General features: G+C 38.5%; 2 protein-coding genes across 2 annotated transcripts; both read left to right on the top strand.

Moving 5' to 3' along the window:
• Positions 1–6,014: 6,014 nt before the first annotated feature.
• LOC136242977 (E3 ubiquitin-protein ligase TRIM71-like) lies at positions 6,015–14,799 on the top strand. Its single transcript, XM_066034484.1, has 2 exons — positions 6,015–6,081; positions 12,370–14,799. The coding sequence occupies exon 2, from the start codon at positions 12,398–12,400 to the stop codon at positions 14,582–14,584; it is 2,187 nt and encodes a 728-aa protein (XP_065890556.1). The 5' UTR covers positions 6,015–6,081; positions 12,370–12,397; the 3' UTR covers positions 14,585–14,799.
• A 2,707-nt stretch (positions 14,800–17,506) lies between these two features.
• On the top strand, positions 17,507–27,216 carry LOC136243397 (E3 ubiquitin-protein ligase TRIM71-like). The gene is made up of 2 exons (XM_066034911.1): positions 17,507–17,577; positions 24,947–27,216. Exon 2 carries the CDS (start codon positions 24,994–24,996, stop codon positions 27,163–27,165), a length of 2,172 nt encoding a protein of 723 aa, XP_065890983.1. The 5' UTR covers positions 17,507–17,577; positions 24,947–24,993; the 3' UTR covers positions 27,166–27,216.
• Positions 27,217–27,468: the final 252 nt, after the last annotated feature.

Raw genomic sequence — 27,468 nt, 5'->3', positions numbered from 1 at the left:
GTAAGGTAGCCTATTTTTAAGTGGTGTGAAATTACTCCTATATTGTAAGTTGATCCTTTAACTCAACGGCATCCTAATTAAAGCTCTGCTGCTTCCACATAATGCGATGAAGTAGTGACCCAAGTTACATGCATAAGGATGATGTAACCAATAATATTAACATGCTTGAATTTTGGCCATTATAGTGAACAGAATTTCATGTTCCCTTGTTCATAGCTGGATTTGATACATTCCTGGTTTGACTATTTACTGGTTATTGATTCTGTAGTTGAGTTTCTTGTCTGGTGTGGAGTTGTTGAGGATTCATAAGTTCAACAAGGAGTCCATTGTTGAGCAAAGGGAGAACAAAGAGGCGGCCAACAATGTGCTATACTGGACAAACAAGAAAACTGATGAAACAATGGCTAAACCAGATTGACTTACAGGTACTATATACTCCTGTGTATAAGCCTGTACTAACAACACACATTGTATGAACAAACCTGCATAATATTGACATGCATATAATATATGAACACATATTAATTCATATATTAATAATGTCTTCGTTCATTTGTTTTCATACAGAAGTATTCTTAGAATTTTTGACAGGCACTGGGGTACATTTAGCTCTGGTAGTATTAGAATAGTTTCACATCAGACAGTCTAATTGCTGATATACTAAATACTAGTGTTCCCCTTGTTCGTAAACATTAAGCTACTGAACTAGCTTAGAAGGGTAGAAGAAAGGTGGTGTATGTGTGCACGTGTGTGTGAGTGTGTTGGTGTAGTTTGTGTTTATGTATGTACAATTGTATATACATGTTGTAGAATAGGTGAAAACCTGTGTTGTGTATGTGTGATACTTTTACATACATGTCACGTTAATAAGTATTAATAGCAATGGAAAAATCTACTATAATATGTCATCATATGATATTTGGTATTTCTGTGATGGCCTACCGACATGTTAGAGTATATAGTGTATCGTATAGAGTGATGTAGTGATAGGATAACTGATGTGTGTCACATGTAGACATGTGATATTCTGGTGATATTGCATTAGCCTCTTGATACACACCCTCATGCTTCATTTTCTGTACACACACGCAACAGTGCTTTAAACAATAATCATGTGCTGTGTGTAGTGTGCAGTGAAGAATGAATAAGGTGAAGCATTATACATATCTCATCTGATGCCTTAAGCAACTACAGTTGAACAATTTTTGCCTATCACATTTCTTGTCATACAGCATCAGTATGGTGAAGACACCAAGACCTAGCACAGTTGGTTCATCATTTACCAGTAGTAGTCGGTCATTAACACATCGTGACAACTGTACCTGCTTTGGATTTGGGTGATAGAGAGGCCAAGACAAGATGGAGTTTTAGAAGGAGTGGTTACCTTTAATAGTGTGGTGTTTACTTTTGTGTATATAACATGTATACATCAAGGAACCTGTGGGAATTCTTATATACATTGGAATGATACTACAATTTTGCTCAATACCAAATGGGAAGGTGCATATCAAAACTTTTGTCAAATATTCTGGATTTTTCCCATTTTATATAACAATAATTCTGTCTTCAAACAAGGTAGCATAACATTCGCATACTTTGGCATGAAGATTGGTTCTTGATGAAAGGAGATTCAATTGGTGAGTTGTTTTTTTTTGCGTAGAAAGGAAACTTAGAAAGGGACCAAGTGTTGCAAAATGTGTACTTGTTCAGACCACGTACCTGTATAAAATGTGTTTTGGCATGTTCTACAACATACTTCTGTAAAGCAGCCTGTTAAACAATTTATATGGTCAGAATCTTAAAAAGCATCATTTACTGCGTAAAGTTTAGTGAATTTGGTTGAGGGTAAAAACTTGTAAATTTGGGATTTCCCCACCAAGGTAATCGAGTTTTCCAATAGGCTAATGTATGGAGTATGTATTAGTTCATCATCAGCAGTGAATAACCATTACGATGGTAATGTTATCATGCTCGTACTGTCAGCATTGGATAGAGAATTGTTGTATGGTGTGCTGTAGAGATTTTGTGTGTTAAAAGTTGTAAATTAGTGTTTCTGTATGTCATCATCATAAGTAGAGGAACCACCACTATGCTTGTTGATGGAAGATTATGATGTTTCTGAGGATAGTGGTAGTTTACTGGCTGAAGTTCCACTATACTACTAACTGACGCTGATGGCTCCTAATACATACAAACATCAGTCAAGATGTTATTACAAACTGGTTGTTCTATTAAAGTGTTTTACTGACAAAACTGTACACTAGCTTACATATCAATGCTATACCCTGTACCCATATCAAAATATATGTATGGAATTTGTCAAATCAAGCATTTTCAGGTAGTCAAAGTTAAAATTTACCAAAAAGTCTTTGAATGTAGCAGGGGCACTAGTCCCCCAGAAGCTAAAGCTATTTCACATGTTTCAGGACTAAAAATTTTGATGCAGTGGTTTAGTGCACAAATATCTAAATCATATTGGTTTCTAGTAGTCCAGCTAGCTATAGCTATAATTATTATGGACCTAACCTAAATGGCATACACAAGATCAAGTAAATGTCATTTGCAAAATATCTTTAGCAGTGCCCATGCATGGGATAGTGCTAGTTTTTTCATATTCAGCAACTATGGAACTCAATGGTGTTACGTGTGGTGACTGTTCTATAGAGTATTTGACTGATAGTATCTCGATCTTGGGGGTTTCTTTTTTTTGGGGGGGGGGGGGGGGATCCGCCACTAAAAATTATGCATTAAATAAATCAAAGTTTTTCTTTTATATCCTCTTTATAACCTCAGCCAGCTTGGCTGATCAAAAGCCCTATCAGTTCTTGTCTAATGCAAAATAAATTTACTTTATACTATAACCTCATAATTTGACAATTAAATGTGCAATATAATTACAAAGGGTCAAGCCTCAAGGTTACCAAGTTACTTTAAAAAGTAATAATAACTGGAGCCCTGGCAAGACAAAGAAATTAAATTGTAGCTACTTAAAACTGAATTATATCAACAGATCGACTACATCCCATGATGTTGAAGTCCAAGAGTTATATTACCTGCTGAAGTATGCAATGTATTGTACTCTTTGGTACAATCCTCTAATGGCAGTAGATCATTGAGAGTGTCTGCAGAACATCACACTGGGACTGGAACTACTGTGTAAATTTGTGTGACTTGTAATTGCCTTTCCTACAAGTGTTTCTCTCTTATATTATATGATCCACAGCAAGACATCATTTAACAGCAAGACAAAGATTATCTAACAACAAGACATCATCATGTGTGAAATGCAATAATCAGTTTTCATCTTGGAACTTAATGAAGGGGGGTATTCCTCAAGGCAGTACCTTAATTTAGGATCCTTGCTATTTATATGAGTACACTTCCTTCTGTGATTGACGATGGTGTATTGTTACAATATTAATATTATGCAGATGAATTTGTTCTGGTAGAACCACAGTGGAAGCTGCTTATAAAACTGTCTAATTGTCAACTGCAGTTTATTAGTTCTTGGTTGACAGATAATAGAATGCAACTTAATGTCAAGAAATCCTGTGTTATGTGGTTTAGCACCACTCGACACAGAAACTCTCAGCCCTTTCCAGATATTAAATTTGAAAACATCACATTATGTACTACTAACAGACAGAAATATCTTGGGTTAGTGTTTGATAGTCAGCTAAGATGGTGTAAACAAGTTGCGAATGTATGTAAGAAGATGTCATATTATACCCACCTTGTAAATTAGCAACAAGAAGGAACTTCCTGGTAAAATCAAGCTTCTAACATCTCATTTGTTTTATGTTTTGACTGTGTGGGGCCCCTCCTTGCTTCAATGCCATGTAACTTGAATTCAGTGGTTACAAAATCATGCTGTTCATCTAATCTATCATCTATATACACAAATACAACCACATTACAGAATATTATAATTGTTTACATCAGAAGTTCTTTCACATTATCAACTTTAGCTCTGTTTGTTCTGTGTTTCATCCGTACCACTCCATGAGAGGGATTCTACTTCTCCCTCCAATTCAATTTGGCAATAAGACTAACTACAACACTAGGATTGCACCATATTTTGTCAACCTGGTCAGATGTAATTAATAAATTTTAAGTTTTACTCAAGGATTTTTCGGCACAAAGCCACTCATTTGTAGAATTCCTTTCCAGCTGACATTAAAGAACTTCACTCTTTTAGAGACTTTCAAGACTATGCAAAAATCCATTTCTTGTCGTCTCTGTGTGTGTGTGTATGTGTGTGTTGCTTTGTGTTTATATAATATGTTAGTTTGTTGGTTCTTTTTTTGTATCACTCCAACAAGGAGGAATGGCATTGTGCCAAATGTTGTGAGTATAAAGTAATAAATCAATCAAATAAATCAATCTATCATAAAAATGATATTATTGTGCATATTATTATTTATGTACATTATTTGTGTGAGCTAACTTTAACAGGTTGTAGAGAAACAATGATTATGGTATGAATGATTAAAATTACTACAGTGGAACCTCAACTATCTGAACCCCATGGTACCAGGGGTGGCCCATAAGGCCATGACAAATTAAACTTGTGTTTCACAGATGCAGCAGGTCAATGTTTTGATAAACCCAAAAATAATTGTAAATCACATGATCTCTTTAAAAGATTGCTAGTATGGCTGTAGACTCTTTAATACTGTGACAGGTGTAGTAGCAAAGGGGAAGGAAATGGAGCTCCATCACTTTATTTCAGAAGGACTTTAGATTTTATATACACCTGTCAAGATCAAGATACTCTAAACAGAGCAGGCATATAAACTCTAACAAAGCAGTCAGTTGCAGCTGAAATGATTTACATTTATTTTTCAACCTGCCCGTCGCTACTAGAGGGCAAACAATCCATGAAACATATGAGGCCTAAGTCTGAAAAGTCCATACCTCTGAAATTGTGTATAAAATAACACATAAGAACATTGTTTAAAAAATATCAACTATCTTATAACAGCTACTACTCTAATAGAGCAGTCATTTCCGTAGTTCGGTTAACCGAGAATACGGATAACTGCATGAGGTTCCACTGTATTAGTCTGGCGCCGCCCGCCCCTTATTTTTGCGAAGGGGCGGGTGGCGCCAGATTACCACTGTATGTGGAGTAGTGAATAAAATTTTCGATTTATTACTGGGTAGGCAGTGTTTACTGATTATGCCCAGGGGGGAAAAATTACAGAGGGGGGGAGGGGGGGGGAGGTGGGATTACAAGGGGGAACACATGTACAATTAGCTATTTACAAATGATTAGTTAGCTACAAATGTTATCTACTTATCAGTGATTTCAATTAATGCGGTCAATAATGAGTTCCAATCAATGATAGTTCTTGGGAAGTAGCTATTTTGATATGCTGTGGTATTTGCGCTTGGGTGGATAAAATGAAGTGGTGGTGGTGAGTGTGTCTAGTTGTCCTCAGAAAATGTGGTGGTATATTTACTACACTAGCTTCGTGTACAATATCATGAAAGAAGGATAATCTAGCAATCTTACGGCGTTCTCTTAAAGTGACCCAATTTAAAGATTCTATCATAGTAATTACACTACTATATGTGCATGCTATAGTTGTTACATACCCATCTTGCACTTCTCCTCTGTATTTTTTCCAATGAGTTGATATGTACTTGCTGGTAAGGGTCCCAAACAACAGATGCGTAGCTATTCTAAAATGGGACGAACAATTGTAAAATATGCAGATTCTTTGACTTTTTGAGAACAGTTTGATTAAGTTTCACTTTTATAAAATTTAGTGTCCTGGAAGCTTTATTAACAATGCTATTTATATGAGAAGCCCATGACATACTGTTGTGTAAGATGATCCCCAGGTAAGCGTGTTTGGTTTTTGTGTCTAATACATGCCCATTAAGTGAATAGTTAAAAGAGATGATAGATGGTGACTTGCTGCATTTCATGACTACACGTTTAGTAATGTTGAAATAAATAAATAAATAAATACTGAAATAAACAATTCTGCAATCGCCCACTGCTTTTGGCGGCTTTTGGGTGGGGTCTGGGCACGAGCCGGACTACGCGATCTTTGAAAACTTCCTAAACAGGTACTAGACTATATTAGTTTGTTTTTGTGTATATGTGACACATTGGCGAGTGCGATCCCGCGCACTCGCTATTTTTTTTGTGTGTTTGCTCAGTCGCTTTTTTTTTGTGTGAGAGAGCTAGTGGTTTCCACTTTCAAGTAGCTAGCTAAACACTTGGTATTAAAAGTGCATTCTTTAACGAGTGCTTTTCAGTGATGCAAAGTATATTGGCGGTAACTGGCGCGATTTCGGTTGCGGCGTAATTTTGGAGTCTGCCACGCCCACCTTTGTGTGTTCAAAGCACTGCAGTAATCAGATAGTTGCTCTTTTGTTAGTTAATAGCTAGCTAATTTGTATATTTTTGCTTTTCTTGTACCAGGTAGTTTCACCTTTGTATTGTGTATAATACGTTATAGATACTATATAGCTATAGTATCTATGATTATGTGTTACAACTTCAAAAAAGGAGATAGCTATACCCGGTAAACGTACATGACAAATCAAACATAACAATTTATATATATATAGACCTATATATATATAAATACTTTTTTTATTTTATTAATTTTAAAGAAAGAAGAACCGGCCCTAGTTGGCACTCCCATGCATCCACCACACTCTACTCTACGCTAAGATGTTCTATAAAATAGGTTTAGCCTATCCCTACACCTACAGAGCTACTGAAACAGAACCTACAGAACACAGAATAGAAAAGAAAAAAGGAAATGGGCCCCAAGACGCCCCTCCCCCAGTGCAAGGTCAACTGATGCTGGAACATGACCCTTAAAGGGATGACCAGAGGAGAAGCGAGAACCCCTTATGCACATGATGGCAGAGTGCAATAAGGAGAAGCCAAGACGGCAGCAAAGCCAGCTCATCACCCTACAGTAGGGTGATTTCCACTTACATGATAGGAGGAAGGCCAGGCGCTTGTAAGCCACAGTGGTGGAAGCACCCATGCCTCCAGAAGTTGAAAAAACAAGAGGACTAAAATTGCCGTGTTCCACCTCTCGCACTCTCTCCTCATACTGACAGTGCTTCGAAGTTTCATATATAAATACTTGAGAGTCTTTTCCCTAAGTTAGGTAGGTTGTTCATTGTAGCTGGGAAAGACGAAAACTGATATAAGGTCTTGGATGATGACAATGATTGTAGATTAAAAGGGTGGTAGCTAATTTCTTGTCATGATGCTGCAAAGTGGGTGAACAATTAAATCAAATGAAGTATCAATTTCATTGTGAATAATTTTGAACATCATAGATAACCTTGATTTTATTCGTTTGCATGTTTTCAAGTGATTCCCAGCCAGTTGGTCCAAAAGATTAGTTACATTAATAGAGGGATTAGCTACAGGTATTTGTAACAAGTGAGCTGCTCTTTGTTGGATCTGTTGTAGTTGAAATTTCAGGGTAGCCAGGGTCGCACAGACTGTTGCAGCATATTCAAGTTGTGGACGTATGAATACAGTATATGCTAAATTCTTTGTTTGGAGATCAAGTGTTTGTTGTTTGTATGCAGGGCTCCACTGAGTATCAGTGTTTCACTGAGTGGAATCCCTGTTGAAACATTACAATTATAATTGTAAGGAAAATAAAGTGAGTGAGCTCCATTTCCCTACCTACAGCTACCACACCTATGTTACTGCTTGCACAATATTTTAACTGTCTACAGCTATAGGTACACTCAAGAGATCATGTGATTTACATATATTTTTGAGTTTTCCAAAATACTGATTTGCTAGCTACATCTGTGACAATAAGATTAATTTTTCATAACCTAATGCCTGTAGTGAGTTACCACACCCATATTTCAGACTGCCCAAAAGAAACCACTTCAGAGTAAAGTTTACCAGTGGGGAAACTTCATTTAGCTTTTAATTCTGACATGCCAGCTGCTTTTTACCATTTAACAGTTTTGTTCATGTGGGTGCATACAGGCAAACATGTAGATAGGTACAACCACCCACTCACCTGTACAGTTGGTAAGCCGCTACCAAAAATGGTCACGCTTGTCCTGAAAGAGATAGCAAAAACAACCACATCAAGTTCTAGCTGGTAAGTTGCACCTATGAACTGCCATACTTCCAAACACACCTGATACTGCACAGCACCGCTCTGGTCACTCACAGGCTTTCATTTCTCATATATATATAAACACTTTTGCCTCTCTCTCTTCAAAATCCCCTTCACACACTACATTACTTGCTGATGGCTGAAGTTAAGCTGCCTTGACTGGCTTGACAAGCTGCTACATCACTGCATGAGGCACAATGTCCTCCATCCTGCCCTGCATGGCCATGGATCCAGTAGCTTCCGCATATCACTTGCTCCCATCTACACCAATGTATCTCATTAACACCAATGTAGGCTAAATCATTATGGATAACACCCCTCCACTGGGTTGAGGCTCAGACAACCAAATGAACCAACTGAATAAAACACTCTGGCATTCTGTTGTCTGCCATTCTTGACAGATGACCAAGCCACTCTACTATAGTCTCTTGTGTACAACTGTCTCCACATCACCCCAGTGACCCCACCTTCTCCCCACTTCTGTCATTCATTGTGATGTGTTTAGACCATTGCTGTCTGTAGGAGCTGCCCAGAATCACTCTAATACATCTATGATGCACCATATAGTAACACAGGTAAAACACAGGCATTGTATATTTTCTTCTTGAACAAATGTAGATTTCTGTCTGTAAAAACAGCCTTCCTTAAAGCACCAAAATCTTTCAAAGCCTATAAGCTAGCCTTCTGTCAATGTCCACGTCCATTCTACCTGTTGTTGTTATCAAGATATTGGAATTCATCCACTGCTTAGTTAGTAAGAGCTTTGGCCTGACAGTTATGGTGACAGGCAGGTCTGTTGAGGGAGATGATCGAGAGCCAATCAGTCTAGAAGGTGGAAACATCATACTGGTATGCACACACTACAGTCTCAGCACCAGATCTTGTTGATGCCAGGAAAATACCATCATCAGCAAATAAACAAAGTATTCCTAGTGTATCTTCTGAGCAATCATTAGTCATACTTATAATGAACTGTAATACCTGTACCGTCTACTCCTACTCTTGCAAGCCATCTTTCAACATAACTGGAGTCATACAACAACCTTGTCCCAACCCATTGTGCACACTGGCCATCTAACCTAATTGTATTTTCATGATACAGTTCCTCTACTGATGGTAATTCCTCCACCTCATTAATTTGTCTATAGAAAAGTTGCTTTGAATATTCTGATGCGTCTTCTCCATCTTCCTTGCTGCTCTTCACTGGAAAAACACACATTTTCTTCTTAATCCTTTACCATACTAGATCTCACAGGAACCACACTTCTTTGCCTCTCTGAGTGTCTCTAATACATCTCCATAGTGTATAGTACTTTACCATTGTGTCTTCCTCTCTCTGCGTCTTGAGCCTTACACAAAAACCATTCCCAAGCCTTATAGTTCTCCGCGCAACACTACAAGCAACAACAAACTTATGCCTATCCCTCTCCTCACTTATGCTAAGCCACAAATTGTAAAATTTATTTCTTTTCTCAATCTAGGCTTGAACCAATTATGCTTTAAAAATAGCCTATTCTTTTAAGCAGTGCTCAAAACCCTAATATGAGTGACTGCTGTATTAGAGTAAGTGACTGCTGTATTAGAGTATCTCAACCTTATTTCCACAAAGTGTGAATAATCAACTAAAAATAATAACATTGCACATTTTCATGACTAAAATGCTGTATTAAGGTATATTGTGTTCATATTTTGCCATATTTTTGGTATGCACATTGCTTATTTTAATTAACAATCTTGTTGAAAATCATCTTATTATGCCGGTATAATACTTAATGCTTTTACTAGTCTATTTTCAAACACACCTTAAGTAGCTAAAGTCTTTGAGCAGGCTGTAGGACCAGGTGTCCTACAGACCTTCAGCACTTGTGCTGTAAAGCATTAATAAATAAACTAGTGTCCATTTGGTTCTACTTGGGGTACTTAGAGATAATGAGTTACTCTCTAGAATTCCTATGGATATAATTACATGAAAATAACAAGGAGAAAACATCCTGACCACCTGGTAGACTCCTGTAAGCGTTCGAGCGTAAATCGGATGGCCGCAGGTTCAAGGCTACCTAGGTCCAGTCATGGATTTTTTCTCCTTTCTCGAACTTTTCAAACACACCTTAAGTAGCTAAAGTCTTTGAGCAGGCTGTAGGACCAGGTGTGCTACAGACCTTCAGCACTTGTGCTGTAAAGCATTAATAAAAAAAATAAATAAATAAATTATCCCCAAAATTATGCTGGTGTAGTTGGTGCAAGCCTAACATGGTCTGAATTTTGTAGCACTATCTCAAAACCAATCAGGCTGTCTCCTTTTAACTTGAGAATGTCCTAAATCTGTTTCAGCCACTTCACATAACCCTTAACTGTCAGCTCACCTTGGTCATCTACACTCCACCTTGAAGACTTGAACCATCCCACCTCTTCACATTAATTTCTGATTGAAATACCTCTTAATTACTACCAACTACAAATTTTGCACTCAGTAACCATGATCACTATTACAGCCAGCTCCATGTATCACAGACACATCTAAACATCTCCAATAGTCCTTCTTTGTAATCACATATCCACTTCTGTGATTGCCAAGTTTACTTATATATGTCCTTGAACCATCTATTACACACTGTAGCCACATAAGTAGCCAGAAAAGACAGCAACTCTTCACCTGTGTGCCTTATTTAAATCACTATAATCAGTATGTCCTCTCTCAAACCACTGATCATCCTCACTTCTGGAACCAACACAAGCATTGAAATCTCCCAACATAATAAATTATAAGGCTCATTTTGATGAAATTAAGGAGACTGCATCTTGAAGTGAATTGAAGAAAGTATCCTTCTCATATCTAGTTGCAGCAAATGTAGGTGCATAACAATAAAACACATGCATCCTTCTTCCACAGTCCAGAGTACTAGCCCTCCAGGCTTTCACTGCTGGTCCTCACAGAACTAGAGCTTCACCTTTTCCTCTATGATGGCTCCCTCCTATTGTCCTTCCTTATGAAAACATTACACTAGTCCCCACCTTATATATACAATTCTGCCCCACTTGATCTCTTGCATGTGCTCCAGCTAAATCAATATGCTTCTTTCTTAACTCATGCATAAGTTGGTCAATCTTTCTTTCATCAGCAGTAACAGATTCAGCACTCTGTTTAGCAGTTAAATTGGACTTTCTACATTTAATAATGTTCTGACACTTCAAGATACCAAAATACCATCACAAAAACCATTATTGTTTATTCACTATAAGCGCACTAAAAGATAGCTCACCCTGAGTAGGTACAACGCCTCTGCAGAATAACACTTATAGTCTTGGCATGATAAGAGTAATGCCATCTGTGCTCAAAACAACAAAACTCCAAGACTTTAAATCAATTTTACTTTACACTAATAAACTGTATAACTGCCCAGGGGTCACCACGTGGAGGCACTGATTAAACGTAGTCTTTAAAAAGACTGACCCCCACTCAACACACGCACGCACGCACACACACGCTTTTTACAGAATCAATTTAACTTCAGTAAACCAGGGCGTGTGCCTGATTTTATAAAATGGATGCTTGGTAAGGTTTGTGTTAGTATATAGTCCCCACTAGAACACCACTCAAATACTCTTAAAACATTCAGTGCTATAGCTAGCAAGGGTTTAGTGTTTAGTGTTTTTAGGCTCAGCAGTTCATCAAGTTTATATCCAACCAATTCAAATGTTCCTTGCCTTGGCCACCATGCTTCTATTGTAGTTGAAATTAAGCCCAGGCTCAAAATTTTCATCATTACATTCATTATTCAAAATTTCCAAAAAAAAATCAGTTAGTCCATTATTATTCTCAAATTTTCAATTATTTGCTATAATGCTCAAATACTGTAAAAATGAAGTGTGCCTTGCACACCAAAACAGTGTTAGCCTCAAAGCGTGTGCTGTGATACTAGTTTTGGTGTGTAAAGCATATTTTACAGTTAATTCCTGGACCCCTAGCTATGATATGCTCCTATTGTCCTCCAAATTTTAAAAGAATGGAATAAAGCATTCGCGTATGGGACGTGTCCAACCCTGCAGAACTTTACACTGTAAAAATGGCTAATTTTTGTCTAGGAATTACCAAGTAATGAATGAATGTAAATCTTGTTTTCTTGATTCCTGTATGATACATGCTTTTTTGGTTGCTTACCAACATCGACTTTCTTTGGCCACACATCACACTATCATGTGTCTTTGTACATTTTACAACAATTATTGTTTTATACAGCTGGTACATAACTAACTGCATTTTTACAATGGCTGCTTTGGATGTGAAGAAAGCAACTGACAGTCTAACTTGTTCAGTTTGCGGTCAGATATTCAAGAATCCCAAGTACCTACCTTGTCATCACTCTTATTGTGAAAAGTGTCTGGAGAAGATGCAGGTACAATCTAAGATCATTTGTCTAGAGTGCAGAAGGGAAACTACTGTTCCTGCTGGAGGAGTTAAGAATTTTGATAACAATTTTCTGATCAATCGGTCGGTGGATGAGCTGATCTTAAAGCGCAAGGTGGAAGGTGAAACAGAAGTGAAATGTGACAAGTGTACTGGGGAAGACCTAGTAGAGACATTTTGTCCGGATTGTACAATGTTTTTATGTCATGTTTGTAATGAGTGTCACAAGCATAGCTATAGATATCGAGGTCATACCATAGTCCCATTAGTTAACTTGAGGTCAAAGAAGGAAGACATCTCAGTCCAGCCCAAACCAAAAGTGATGTTGTGTAAAGAGCACAAGAATGAGCTTAATTATTATTGTGAGACATGTGAGGAGCTGGTGTGTCTATACTGCACTGTGAAGGAACACAATGGCCACAATCATGACACTGAAAAGAAAATGGCAAACAAGCAGAGGAGTGAGTTGAAGGATATCATTGTTCCAGTAGAAGGAATTATTAAAGATCTTTCTGAAGCTCATGACAAGATTACTGATATGGGAGATAAGATACAACAACAAGCTGGTGAAGTAGACAAGAAGATTGATGAGCATTATGTCAAACTGATCGAGAAGTTAAAAGAACAGAAGGAGGAGGTCAAGCAAAGGCTAGGTGAGATAGTGTCACAGAAGGAGAAGAAGATGGCAGCACAACTAGAAGAGATTAAATCTACACAAGCACAGGCAAGAAGCATGAAGGAAGTTGATGCAGTTAAGGAAAGGTCTGATGAAGAAGCATTCTCTGCAAAGAAACCAGTGATTGACCAAATGAAAGAATTAACTGACAAGTACAAGAAACTAAACATTACACCAGTAGAATCAAACAACATGAAGTTTTATCCCCGTAAAGTGCAACTTCCACAATTTGGCCAGCTTGTAGAGGGTGACCTTTCTTACTCTCAAATCTTGTATTCATCTAGGTACACACGTGAAGGAGGACAGCCACGGTTCAAGATAATCACCAAGGATATCAAGGGTCGTTCTTGTTTACTAGCAAGTAGTCAAGTATCAGTACAGGTGGAGTGGAGTACAGGAGAAGTGACTACTGCACAAGTTAGGGATAATGATGATGGTAGCTACACTACTTCTTTTGTAGCCAAACAAGCTGGAGAGGTAAAGTTGTTGGTGTCCATGGAAGGAGAACAGATCAAAGCAAGTCCCTACACTGTTGTCATCCATAAATCTTACACAGCAGTAGATCAGCCTAGCAAAGTAATAAATAATAATGGACAGATGGGTCAGCCATGGGGTATTGCATTTGGTAGGGATGGCATGTGGGCAGTAGCTGACTGCAACAAACACTGCATCTATGTATTTGATAGTGAGGATCAGTTGATGAGGCAGTTTGGTTGTAATGGAAAACACCCTGGCCAGTTCAGTTGTCCTATTGGTGTTGCATTTGATAGTAACAATTACCTTTATGTGGCTGATAATGGTAACCACAGAGTACAGATGATTGATGTTAATGGCAACTACCTGCTACAGTTTGGTGTTAAGGGAAAAGCTGATGGTCTGTTTGGTAGTATATATGGCATCACAGTATACAATGATAGGGTGTATGTAGCTGACAATGGCAACCACTGTATTCCAGTTTTTAAGACCAATGGAGAGTTTTGCCTCACAATTGGATTGGGACAAGTGGGTGGTCCTCATGATGTAGCAATCAGTTCCAGTAATCATTTGCTTGTTGTTGACTATAGTCATTCTTGTGTTTACACCTTTACACTTGATGGTGGATATGTAGGCAAGTTTAGTACTAAAGGAACAGCCAGAGGTGAACTAGATCGTCCATATGGCCTCACTGCTGATATCAATGGCTTCATCTTAGTGACTGATAGTTGCAATCATCGTGTGTCAATCTTTGATCAAAATGGAACCTCCATACATTGCTTTGGTAGTGAAGGTGAACAAAAAGGCCAATTTAATCATCCCAATGGAATAGCTATTAGCCCTAATGGTGGTATCTACATTTGCGATAGTGGCAATGCTAGAGTACAGATATTTTAGCTATATTTATTATTCTAATTCGAATTACTTTAGACACAGTACAATAGATTTGCTGGATTTCATGGACTCTTGCATGACATAATTATGTTTTTATCTTATAATTTTTGTTAATATTGTGACAGTTTTGTGTATTATAATGTAGATAATAACTATTGTAATGGAACATATATAACTGCACCTTTTTTTAGAAGCTGGTACAGCTGTATATGTCAATAAAATCTGTAGATGTACATTTGTAATATTTTTTATAAACAATTATATTAACTGTCATATATCATCTTTGCTACTTTATGATTGGTATTAATTATTAAATTATTGCAAAATGCAAGTATAACAGGCTGGTAATAATATATACACACATCACATTTGGGTGGCCAAGACATGGGCAAGTGACATTGGTCTCCCCCAGCTAGCAGACACACTACGAATCGTGTAAATGGTAGAGTATTGAGAAAAAAGAGGCAGTCAACAATGTGCTATACTGGACAAACAAGAAAATGAAACAATGCCTAAACCAGATTGACTTACAGGTACTATATAGTCCTGTGTATATATAAGCCTATACTAACAACATGCATGCACTATCATACTTTATATTGACTTGCATGTATGATGTATGCACACACTCGTGTACTAATGAGCTTTATATTGTTATATAGTATTCTGAGAATTTGACAGACACTGGAGTGCATGGAGCTCTGGTAGTACTGGCCTGAGAGCAAAATAGTTTCACATTAGACAGTCTGGGTGGTATACTAAATAGTGTTCCCCTTGTTTGTGAAGATATAGCTACTGAACCCCTGAGTGGAAGGATAGAAGCGCAGAAGAAAGATCATGGGTTCAGTGCTTAAAGTGATAGCTATGTATGTCAATGGTGAACTCCATAGGAGGGTGGGGATAGGGCATGGCATTGATATGTAAGCTAGTACACCATTTCTGTCAGTAAAACACTCTAATAGAACAAACAGTATGATGTAATCTTTTGACCATAGTTGGCTGTGTTGTTATTAGTAGCCATCATGCAGTAGTGGTGGAACTTCAGCCAGTAAACTACCGCCATCCTCAGAACCATTGCATAGTGGTGGCTCCTTTACTTCTTTCCTCTAATGGTAGTAGATCATTGAGAGTGTCTGCAGACAGTGGTGGATTTAGGGAGGCCAAGAGGAGCTCTTGATCTCCCCCTCCAATTTTTTTTAGTACACATGTCAATTGTCTGCATGTATATGTCATGAAAATCTCATCCAGTGATTCTAATTGTGACTTTTAGTTGCATAAATAGGCTAAAATAGCTAACACCAGTCTCTATAATATAAAAGCTGTACTCCCAATGGCCAGTCTATACGTGCTAATTAAAACCCACAACTCAGTGTTGTGTGAAAGTACACAGCTAGCTGTGTATAATCAAACAAAATTTCTTCAATACAAGACAATAACTTTCCTTTGATTGTTGTCTAAATAACTATATTGCTACACACCAAAATCTGTTAAATGTATATAAACTTTTCAATATTCAGAGTTTGTCAGCAGGAGCTGCATTCTAAGATCCAAAACAGCCACCTCTAACACCACAGTCAAATAAAAATTGTCACATTTAAATCATTCTCAGATTCCATCTCAGAGGGTTTAATTTTCAAATATTTCCTGGGGCGCATGCTCCCAGACCATACTAAATTGTGACTGGATTTGTGAAAAGCGGTCTTCTACACACATCCAATACTATGAACTCGGAAGACCATAACCCTGTGATCAAGAAACATATTAACCTGAAAGTTTCTCCATCCACTAATCTATGTTAGTGCTCACTACTTACCAAATTTCAAGTTAATAGCCTTGAAGTTATGAGTTGTCAAATTTGGTAAATTGGATGTGTGTGGAAGACCACTTTTTGCAAATCCAGTCACAATGCCTTCCCTATAGTGACATATCATATTCCAATTAACAGTCTGGATCCGCCCCTATCTGTAGAACTGGAGCTAATTTTGTGACTTGTTGCTAATTGCTTTTCCTGCAGGTGTTTTTCTCTTGTATGATCCATATTATATAATTTTGTTTAGACCACATTTAGTTTCTCATCCTACCCACATTGCCATTTTTTCTTACTGTGTCAAGGATTTTTTTTGTATATATGACTGCTGAGTGCTGAGCCATCCAGACCTTTTAAATAAAGTGGGTAATAGAGAGGGTAGTTAATAGCTAAAACAGTATAAGAAAATTTACTGGTCTGGGATTTGCCTCCCTGCAGGTCCCCAGAGGGATAGTTGAACAATAATAATTTTAGCTAGCTAATTCAACACTCCAGTCTACTCTTCAACACTGCTATTTTGTGTATTAGATGATGAGAATCCATGCATTCAGCATAGTTTTCAGGTTCTCCCTGTGCCACAACCAGGCTAATTTCATTCTTATCCTCAGTCTTAGTGGAATAAACACTGTTGTGCATTAAAACTTCTTGCGGGCCGGGCCCCACCTTGCCCCCCCTCCAACAGTGTCTCCTAGATCCGCCTATGCCTAGGGGTCAGTGAGTCATAGCTAGCTACTTAGCTAAGTTTAATGTGGGACAGTGCTGCCGGGCAGTTGTTATTATCTACTTTACCAGTTAGGCACTGGAGGGTGTACACAGAAGGCAGAGCCTGTTCGAGGTGTTTACCCATAGCCTAGGAGCCTAAGCGAAAATCTTTGAGCTAAATATCCTGAAGTGAAACGGGACAAATACCTAGAAGGGCTGAAAAAAAGGCAACCCCATCGTGACTTGATCCGCAGGCCACCTTCAGTATAGCTATAGCTATATCAACTGAAAAGAAAAGTTGTAGAGAAACAATGATTATTACTGACATGACCGAGGACATGACAGCTTGGACATGTGAAATGCCGACAGAAAAATACATGAAAAAAGTTCGTTCACTGTCGTGATTTACGGTTTCTGCGCATTATTTAGAATTGATCCAGTTGTTCTGCTGTTTCACTGCTGATTAGAGGACATTCATCCTGAACAGGTGTCTTTTGTGCACGTGTGCTAATTGTTAGACGTACGTAACTGTTGTTTGCATTGGCGCAACTGATTTCCGGATTGATTTGTTTAAACTCCAAGTAGCTACTCAGTCAGCTAAAGGGGTCAGCGGGACCGGCGAGTGTAGTTCCTCGACATTGCAAGTAGTAAAACAATAGGTGCTTTCGAGTCGTTATATTTTCATGTCTGCCACGTCCACCGTTCAAGTCAACACTTTTAAACATACAAGATCATGATACAGGTGAAACTATCTACAAATTAATGCTGTGAAAAGACCATAAGTTTTGCGTGGCTAGACTCTTCAGGGGCCGCCATAGCTACTTATCTAGTGTTGTGTCATTAAAACTGAAAAATTCTGAGCTGAGTACAGGCATATATAGATAATAGACACCCCATTCTATGGTACAGGTAGTCTCGCGTGGCCAGACCCTTTCCACGCAGCCGCTTATCGATTGGAAATTATAAGCGCCGCACTACAAGGGTCTGGAATAGTTCATGAACGTGAAATTTTTCGACACGTTATTGGTGACGATTGATTGGGTAACACCTAAGATACAAAGGTACAAAATGCAACGTGTGTTCCCTTGAATCTTTAGTCTGTTTTGATCGGCAAATCCGCTTAAAACCTTTCGCCTACTTTCCTTGTAACTTCAGATGAACTGAGCTTGTTTGTCTTTATTCAGCCGTACTTGTTGAAGATTCAGTAGTAGGTAGAAGGAAAAACCTACACGGGTCGATACTCGTCATCCCCAGAGGCCTTCTTCAGCTCATTCTTCAGTAATCAGATCACTTTGGCGATTAAGGGATTGTGTGAGCCAATTTACACTCCCCAACCACTGGGGATTGTAGATTTTTTTAAATACGTGAACTATTCCAACTATTCCAAACCCTTGTAGCGTAGCGCTTATAATTTTCAATCAATAAGCGGCTGCGTGGAAAGGGTCTGGCCACGCGAGACTAGAGTACAGGCATATCACGATATAGCTAAGCTACAATTAGTATTTCAAGCCTGAGTTTTTGGTGTTACTGGAGTAGTCTCGCGTGACCAGACTGCTTTTTGTATCGGTCATTGGGCAGGGTTAAAAAAGGGTCTGGTCCAGTTCAAATCCCACAATCATCTTGACATGTCATGATGTCACAAGTATGCAGTATTAATGGCCCCATGCATTTAAATTACATTTGTGAGAACACAACAATAACCAAAGACTCAGTTTACCCAAGATTCACTAAAAGGCTTATAACCAATTCAGTCATTGGTAGATTCCATAGGATTATACAAATGCGCGCTTGTTTTCATAGATATAAGTAGCTAATCTTTGAAAACGCATCACGTTTCTTTTGTTAACACTACCCAATTATCCAGGTAGTGTCAAAACAAGTGTGGGATTCGAATCCTTTTTTCTCCGTAGTCTGGGGCAGCCGCCACTTTGATTAGAGATTAAGGGTCTAACATCACGTACTTGTACCAGATTATGAGAATCAGGTGCAACCAATCAGATCGCTTGGTTGCAAATTAATGCATAACTTGTACAAAGTTTTCTCATGCATTGTGATGGTGACAATATGTGGAGTTATTCCTAAGGACACAATAGAAGGCGTTTGTTGAGAATACTTTTTCCAACCTCTTGACATTATCGATAGCAACAAAAATGAATTTAATTTGTGCGGTTATCACTTATCATGACCATCTGCACAAGTACGAGATGCTAGACAGACCAGACCCATAATCTCTAATAGGGGAGTTTAGTATAAGCGTCTAGGAATGCAATTAGCGTTAATTGCATATTGCGCAACCACTGGATGCTCTGGATGCCCATAAAAATGTATTGAAGCCATTGGGAAAACGATGATAACCGACAATAAAACCTCCGTTGGTTACAAAGTATACGGTATGTTCCAATTTTCTGTACATAGATAGGAACTACATTGATTTCCCTTTCATTTCGTGGTTGCCTGCTGTTAATAGGATAAAGGGTTATCAAGTTATGGAGCCGTAAAGTTAAAGATTTTACAATACAACGCTTTCCAAGGCTGATACTTCTGAGTTTCTACTGGAAAACCACTCAGAACTGATTGGCAAAGCTTGGTAATAGATAATTTCATTGATTCCATGGATTATGAATGCTACAATCGACCAGACAGGCCAACAAGCAAACATGAAGTTTAGCGTGCTTGTAAACACTATCCAGGTGATCCTAATGCTTGTTCTTGTGTTGTTCTTCAATCAAAACATAGAAACAAGCATCTGCTTGCTTTCCTCGAAATCAGAACACTTTCGCCTGGCGTTTTCAACTTCAGAAACTTGTAACTAGCTAACCACATACCCTATGACGAGCAGACAACCACCAAAACGCGTAGAAATCAATGTAGTTTCAGGAGTTGTTTACAAGACTAGCATATCTCCTTTTGTTTCCGGATAACAAAGGTTTTAGTGTCCGTGGCCATCCGTTTCCCAATGGTTTCTGTACATTTTTATGGCTAACCACAGCATCCAGTGGTTGCGCAACAGCAATTAACAGACCAATTAAAATATTTCCGCTTATGCTAAACTCCTCTATCGAAGGGGCAGCCGCACCAGACTACCCACTGACAAAGAGGTCTGGCCACATGAGACTATCACTGGGAGTTGAGTTGGCTATCTTTTGCCTTATGGTCAGCACAGATTCAGGCAACTTCTCCATCTTTGGGAACAACCACCGTGGCTGCTTATCCATTGCATATGCCTTACTGATGAGTGCAGTAGCAAGGTACATCTGTTTGATATGATAGTGGACTCAACTTCTTACTTGTAAGTGTGTTGGTTTTGGTGAGTCACTGAAACATTCATTTTCTTGGCACTTAATATTAGTCCCACGTAGCCAGTGTGTGTAGGAGAGAAAAGCTGCTCACACACAAAAGGGAAGCAGTCTGGCCACTGTGATTATTGTGCATGAGTTAATGATGTATGAGTATGGCAATCTTAAAGCTGAATTGTGTGTGCACGGTATTCAGATAATATTTTAATGGCCAAACTCAACAGATTGCTATTATTACATGGACATGTAATAGTGTATCAGTCATATTTGTACAACCCCTGGGAAACAGTTAGCTATAATTGGGCTGCACAAAGACATGAATCCACTGACAAAAGTGGAATGACTTGTAAAACGTTATTTGATTTCCAACTACTATTAAGTGTATCAAGGATATGTTTTGTACACCCAAGTGCATGATATAAACACAGGAGGTCATTGGTCATAGCTACCATTGAAACAGGCTCGGCAAAAGTTAGGAAACTGAAGATCATTCAGTACTACAATAGATCAAGATACTCTAACAGAGTAGTCAGGTTTGCCTTGTCTTCTGGCTATGCCCTTGGAAGTTTATTTATTCCCGTGACTAAATGCTGCAGACTATTGGTATCGACTTCTCTTAGGCCACAAAAAGTTAATTATGTTTCTGGTTCCCTTCCTGGTCATTTTGTGCTAAATAAATTGTGCAATCACCATACAATAATTTGTAATGATTATTTATGTTGAAAGGTTTTCATGTCTTGTAAGCACTCTTTTCTTATAAAGATGCACTAACTTTATACATTAACTTTGTTTTCTCCTATAATACCATGTACTGCTATGTCAAATGTAGTATACCACATCAAAAAGTTGTGCAAAAAAGGCGCCTGGTCACCTGGTCAATTTTGGAAATTGGTAGGACCAGAAACATATAATCAACTTTGCACAGCCTTATATAGTAGCATAAGTTCTTCAAACATAGTTTGTGGTGGTATAGAAAGGTGTCAATACAACAAAAATTGTATGCCTGGTAAGGTTTGTGTTGTTGGTCACCACTATCACCTGAAAACATCCCCCAGTGCTGGTGACGTAGCAAGGGTTCAGCATTTATTCTGTATGCTCATTCAATTTATACAATAGATTTGATAAACAATGATGAAACACACAAAGCATTACATAAGATATTTATGACACTTGTGGTTAACCTCAGGATGTGGTGGGGTCATCACCTAAATCCCTCAGCACTGCTATCATCTCATCCAAGCATATCTCAGTCCCTGGAAGGTTCGCCCTGTCTGGATGTATGTAGATGACACATGCTTTTCAAATGATGGCTTACAGCGTGATCGCTTGTAGAGTTGTTGGGTATAGCTGCTCTTCACCTGTAGTGTTTCACAGGAAAGTAGCTGGCCTCGTGCCATTAGTTCAGCATCCAGATAAATGCCATCAACTCTCTTGGCTTCTGCATGACATGTTCCGTACACTTACATGACTATGTCCTTTCCATCAGAACAGACAGTATTTTTATGTTCACACTCAACCCCTCCCATCGGGTATGTGCATATGCATACACTCTGAGCTGCTCTATTATTTTCTCTAGACTATCTTTTCAGACTATATGCACCCATTTCCTGAAGTTACAGGCTGGCGTAGTTAGCTATCCCTCTAGCCATCACCAGTCACTACATACAGATAGTCCAGCACAAACTTTCCAATAGTGCTGCAAGTAAGATTTCATGTGAGCTCTCCACGGCATTATAGCCTGAATCACAAGTTTATACTTGAGCTGAAGTTTAACAGCTAGTACCTTATCACATTTTAACTTGTGCTAGTGGTCTGTTTGTCACTGTGCTGCATTGCCTCCCTCACTTGTGCCTTCCCTGTTGTGTTCTATCCCTCCAATTGCGGACTCTTCAGCAGGCCATACAGACTTTTGCCTTTGCACCAGACAACCTGTTTGTGGGCTGACAAAAGTCACTCAACATTGCACCCAAACTCATCAAACAAACACTCATCAAACAAACTCATCACTCGACATTGCACCCAAATCACTCAAACTCATCTTCCCCTCTGACCTACAACAGCATTGAAACCAGGCCACTATGCTGATCCACTGACCCAGATTAAACGGGCTATGCACTGTTTACATGCTGCATATGTTTTGGTATACAGAAGCCACTCAATGCATGTCAGGACCAGGTGGTTGCATTGTGTATCTTGTCAAGCTTTATGTTACAGCTGGTAAAGTACAAGCATAAGTGGAATAAAGCAGATAATTATGTAATAGTATTGGCCAAACAATGATTTCATGTTACACAAAATATTACATGGCTTCACAGAGCGTATAGCCCCTTTAAAGGAGTATGCTAAGTATACGTTTTGGATGCTCGACTAGTGCATTAACTGCAAGGGTAACTATATCAAAACTAAATGGGTAAGGTTAATAATTAACAATATCAGTCAGTGAGCATAAGTTTGTAGACAGCCAGATACGTTTCTTGCAAGTGGGTGTGGCTTTGCACATACGTACGACTTTCCAACACCACAAACTTACAAACAGTATGACACATTCTCAAGATTAAAGTGAGCATTGCTCATGAAAGAAGCTGGCATACTGCACCATGTCTTGCACAATAACAATCAATTAGTGGGTGTGGCTCCACACAAGCCTGCAGACAGCTATGGACATGCATACCTACACAATAAATTGACACGGCTGCATGCATGGTTGCAGACTAATTTGTTTCACACACAATCCAATCTGGGTTAGACCCGGATAATCTGTAAAGCTGGTCAGAACCAGCTGACCCAGACAAAATGTGACATATTCTTATTAGTGGTTATCCTAATAAGAGTGATAGCAAATCTATGTTTTTCATTTATGGCTTTTATATTGTAGAACATTTATGCATAAATTTTAGTTTGTACCTTATTTAAGGTGTGCCACATTTCACGTTATTAATGCAGTTTCTTTAAAGGTAGACATATACCACTTTGACACCAAAGTTATAATATTGTTCTATGGTATGCAATATTATGATATCACCATGTGGTTAGGGAAATATCATATATATCACTTTGACACCTCAGATCAAAGGAAACCACAAGGCTGTGTTTCATGTATTTCCCTGACCACAGCTGCCTTTGATGCTGAGGCAGTTACAAAGCATTGGTTCTCTTGGATTTTTTTATATAGAGCTGCTTAAAGTTTTACATTGTGGGTTTGAGTTTAACATGTTGGTTTAGTTAGATTAGGCATTGTTTTGAAGGTAAAATAATTGAATTACATAATTCAGATAGTAGGCATCACTAAATAATTGGTTTCACAATGTGGGAATCTACACAGCACATTTCAACCACATGACAAGATGGCTCAGGCATTCTCAACCTATATGCCTAAGTATTTATTCAGCACCTTAAGTTACCTTAGGCATCCACAAAGTGGTTGTTTGGTTAGAAATGGTACCGTACACAAGGAAATTTTGACGTAAGAAAAATTTGACGAATTCAGACTTCAGCAGATTTGACGAATAAAATGTTGACGAAAATCAAAAAATTGTAGGCAAAACCTGTGCTTTTAAGGGTGCTTATAAACATTTGACGAATTTAAATTTGACGAATTAAAACGATTCGTCAAATTTTTTGACGTCAAAATTTCCTTGCTTATGGTATTACTACAACCAGTAATACCCACAATCATTTCTTTTTGTGCCCACAATTTAAACCCACAACCGATATGTGCAAACCTATGTATGGTGAATACAGATTTGTCTTCCTTCACCAATTATGTGTATACTGTGGCCACTCAGGATTTGCCTGATATATACACCCGCACCCTCGGGCCTGCGACCCTTGGGCTTGGACATATGTAGCAGGCAAATCCCTCGCTGCCATGGTATAACTATTAAATAGCGCTGACCACAAATACCTTTGTTGCTGAGTAGGCAGGAACACGGCTATGTAGTTCATGTTAATAACACACTTGTTTGTTGTGTTGGCTCTGTTTTGACCTAATATAAAACAACCAAGTTGTCAAAAAATTTCAAAATAAGCAAGCATGATAAAGTAATATCAAAGGGTTAATTGTGGCTAAGAAACAACTACCACCCTTTGTTGCCACTTCTTTAATTGACTTAAATGATTACTGCAACCTTTTCTACCACCCTTTGATATCACATCTCCCTCTAGGATATCCAATTCAGATGAAACTTCAACTGTAATTAGGCTATAATGACCTTCCAAATTTGAAGAGAATGAAATAAAGCATGCACGAATTGCAACAATTTGCAAGATGAAGGCGAGCCTTCAAGGCATGCATCTTGGTGATGGCTGGGTGGATTCAGCTCAAATATTTTAGTATGGGATATGTTCCATCCTAAAGGGACTTTTCGCTGCCAAATTAGTTCATCTTCGTGTAAGCATTACCAAGCTACATTACATGAAAATCATGCTTTTCTTATAGTTCCCATAGAATAATCGTGTTTTCTTAGTTCCTGTATAATGCACACTTACCTAATGCACCAACTTCCTTGGCTGCACAACACTTCATCATGACATTTGTCACATAGATGTTTCTTTATACAGTTGGTACATAGCTACTATCAATTCACTACATTTTCACAATATCTGCTATGGATGTGAAGAAAGCAACTGATAGTCTAACTTGTCCAGTCTGCTATCTGATATTCAAGAATCCCAAGTACCTACCTTGTCATCACTCTTATTGTGAAAAGTGTTTGGAGAAGATACAGGTACAATCCAAAATCATTTGCCCGGAGTGCAGAAGGGAAGCTACCATTCCTGCAGGTGGAGTAAAGGATTTTGATAACAATTTTCTGATAAATCGGTTGGTAGATGAGCTGATCTTAAAGCGCAAGGTGGAAGGCGAAACAAAAGTGAAATGTGACGAGTGTATGGGAGAAGACCCAGTAGAGACATTTTGCCCAGATTGTACAGTGTTTTTATGTCATGTTTGTAATGAACATCACAAACGTAGCTATAGATATCGAGGTCATGCCATAGTCTCATTATTTGACTTGAGGTCAAAGAAAGAAGACATCTCCGAACCAAAAGTGATGTTGTGTAAAGAGCACGAGAATGAGCTGAAGTATTATTGTGAGACATGTGAGGAGCTGGTGTGTCTGTACTGTACCGTGAAGGAACACAATAGCCACAATCATGACACTGTAAAGAAAATGGCAAAGAAGCAGAGGAATGAGTTGAAGGATATCACTGCTCCAGTAGAGAGAATTATTAAAGATCTTTCTGAAGCTCTTGACAAGATTACTGATATGGGAGATAAGATACGACAACAAGCTGGTGAAGTAGACAAGAAGATTGATGAACATTATAACAAACTGATTGAGAAGATAAAAGAACAGAAAGAAGAGGTCAAGCAAAGGTTAGGTGAGATAGTGTCACAGAAGGAGAAGAAGATGGCAGCACAACTAGAAGAGGTGGAATCTACACAAGCACAGGCAAGAAGTATGAAGGAAGTTGATGATGCAGTAAAGGAAAGTTCTGATGAAGAGGCATTCTCTCCAAAGAAACTAGTGATTAACCAAATGAAAGAATTAACTGACAAGTACAAGAAATTAGACACCAGACCAGTAGAATCAAACAACGTCATATTTTGTCCTACCAAATTTGAATTTCTACAGCATAGCCAACTTGTTGAGGTTGACTATTCAAAGTGTGAAGTATTTTATTCATCTGGATACACTCGCGAAGGAGAAAAGCCAGAATTCAAGATTCTCACTAAGGACATTAAGGGCCATTTGTGTTCACTAGGAAACAATCAAGTATCAGTACAGGTGAAGTGGAGTACAGGAGAAGTGACTACTGCACAAGTTAGGGATAATGATGATGGTAGCTACAGTACTTCTTTTGTAGCCAAACAAGCTGGAGAGGTAAAGTTGTTGGTGTCCATTGAAGGAGAACAGATCAAAGCAAGTCCCTACACTGTTGTCGTCCATAACCCTTACACAGCTATAGATCAACCCAGCAAAGTAATAAATAATAATGGACAGATGGGTAAACCATGGGGTATTGCATTTGGTAGGGATGGCATGTGGGCAATAGCTGACTATGGCAAACATTGCATCTACATGTACGACATGGAGGGTCAGCTGGTTAGGCAATTTGGCTGTTATGGTATTGACCATGGTCAGTTCATTGGCCCTGTTGGTGTTACTTTTGATAGTGACAATCACCTGTTTGTATCTGACACTGAAAACTATAGGATACAGAAGTTTGACATTAATGGCAACTACCTGTTGCAGTTTGGTTCTCAAGGTAAAGATGTAGGTGAATTTGGCTACATTTATGGCATCACAGTACACAATGATAGGGTGTATGTAGCTGACTATGGTAACCATTGTATTCCAGTGTTTAAGACCAATGGAGAGTTTTGCCTCACAATTGGGTCAGGACAAGTTGGTGGTCCTCATGATGTAGCAATCAGTTCCAGTAATCATTTGCATGTTGTTGGCTATAGTCGCTCGTGTGTTTACACCTTTACACTTGATGGTGGATATGTAGGCAAGTTTGCTACTAAGGGAACAGAGAGAGGTCAACTATATCATCCATACAGCCTAACTGCTGACGTCAATGGCTTCATCATAGTGACTGATACTTATAACCATCGTGTGTCAGTGTTTGATCATAATGGCACATGTATATGTTGCTTTGGGAGCTACGGTCAACTGAGTGGCCAATTTAATCATCCTGATGGAGTAGCTATTAGTCCTAATGGTAGTATCTATGTCTGTGATACTGATAATCATAGGGTGCTCATCTTTTAGAAACAGCTAGCTACGTATATATCACCTTATGTATAATAATAATAATAGAACAGATGGTATCTTTATGTTATATCATTATTGTTATTTGCTTAAAAATAATAATAGTGAAAATGTATATTGTTGATTAAATTGCACGTTATCTAGTCGAGTGTGAACGATGGCAGTGTATCAAGCTGTAGATCATTTTTCATGAATCTTACATGTTGTATATTTCATGCAATTTTAATTTCCATGTGTGTTCTCTGGTTGTAGCATGCATGATTATGTCCTGCACATTCTGTCCTGTCCTGCACATCGGTGCAT

The sequence above is a fragment of the Dysidea avara genome, chromosome 13, assembly GCF_963678975.1.
Source record: "Dysidea avara chromosome 13, odDysAvar1.4, whole genome shotgun sequence".
Classification (NCBI taxonomy): Eukaryota; Metazoa; Porifera; class Demospongiae; order Dictyoceratida; family Dysideidae; genus Dysidea; species Dysidea avara.
The sequence above is the reverse complement of the archived record's forward strand: the minus strand, read 5'-3'. Positions and strand labels throughout refer to the sequence as shown.

Coding starts and splice junctions, on each gene's coding strand:
- LOC136243397 (XM_066034911.1), top strand. CDS start 24,994: ATGGATGTGAAGAAAGCAACTGATAGTCTAACTTGTCCAGTCTGCTAT.
- LOC136242977 (XM_066034484.1), top strand. CDS start 12,398: ATGGCTGCTTTGGATGTGAAGAAAGCAACTGACAGTCTAACTTGTTCA.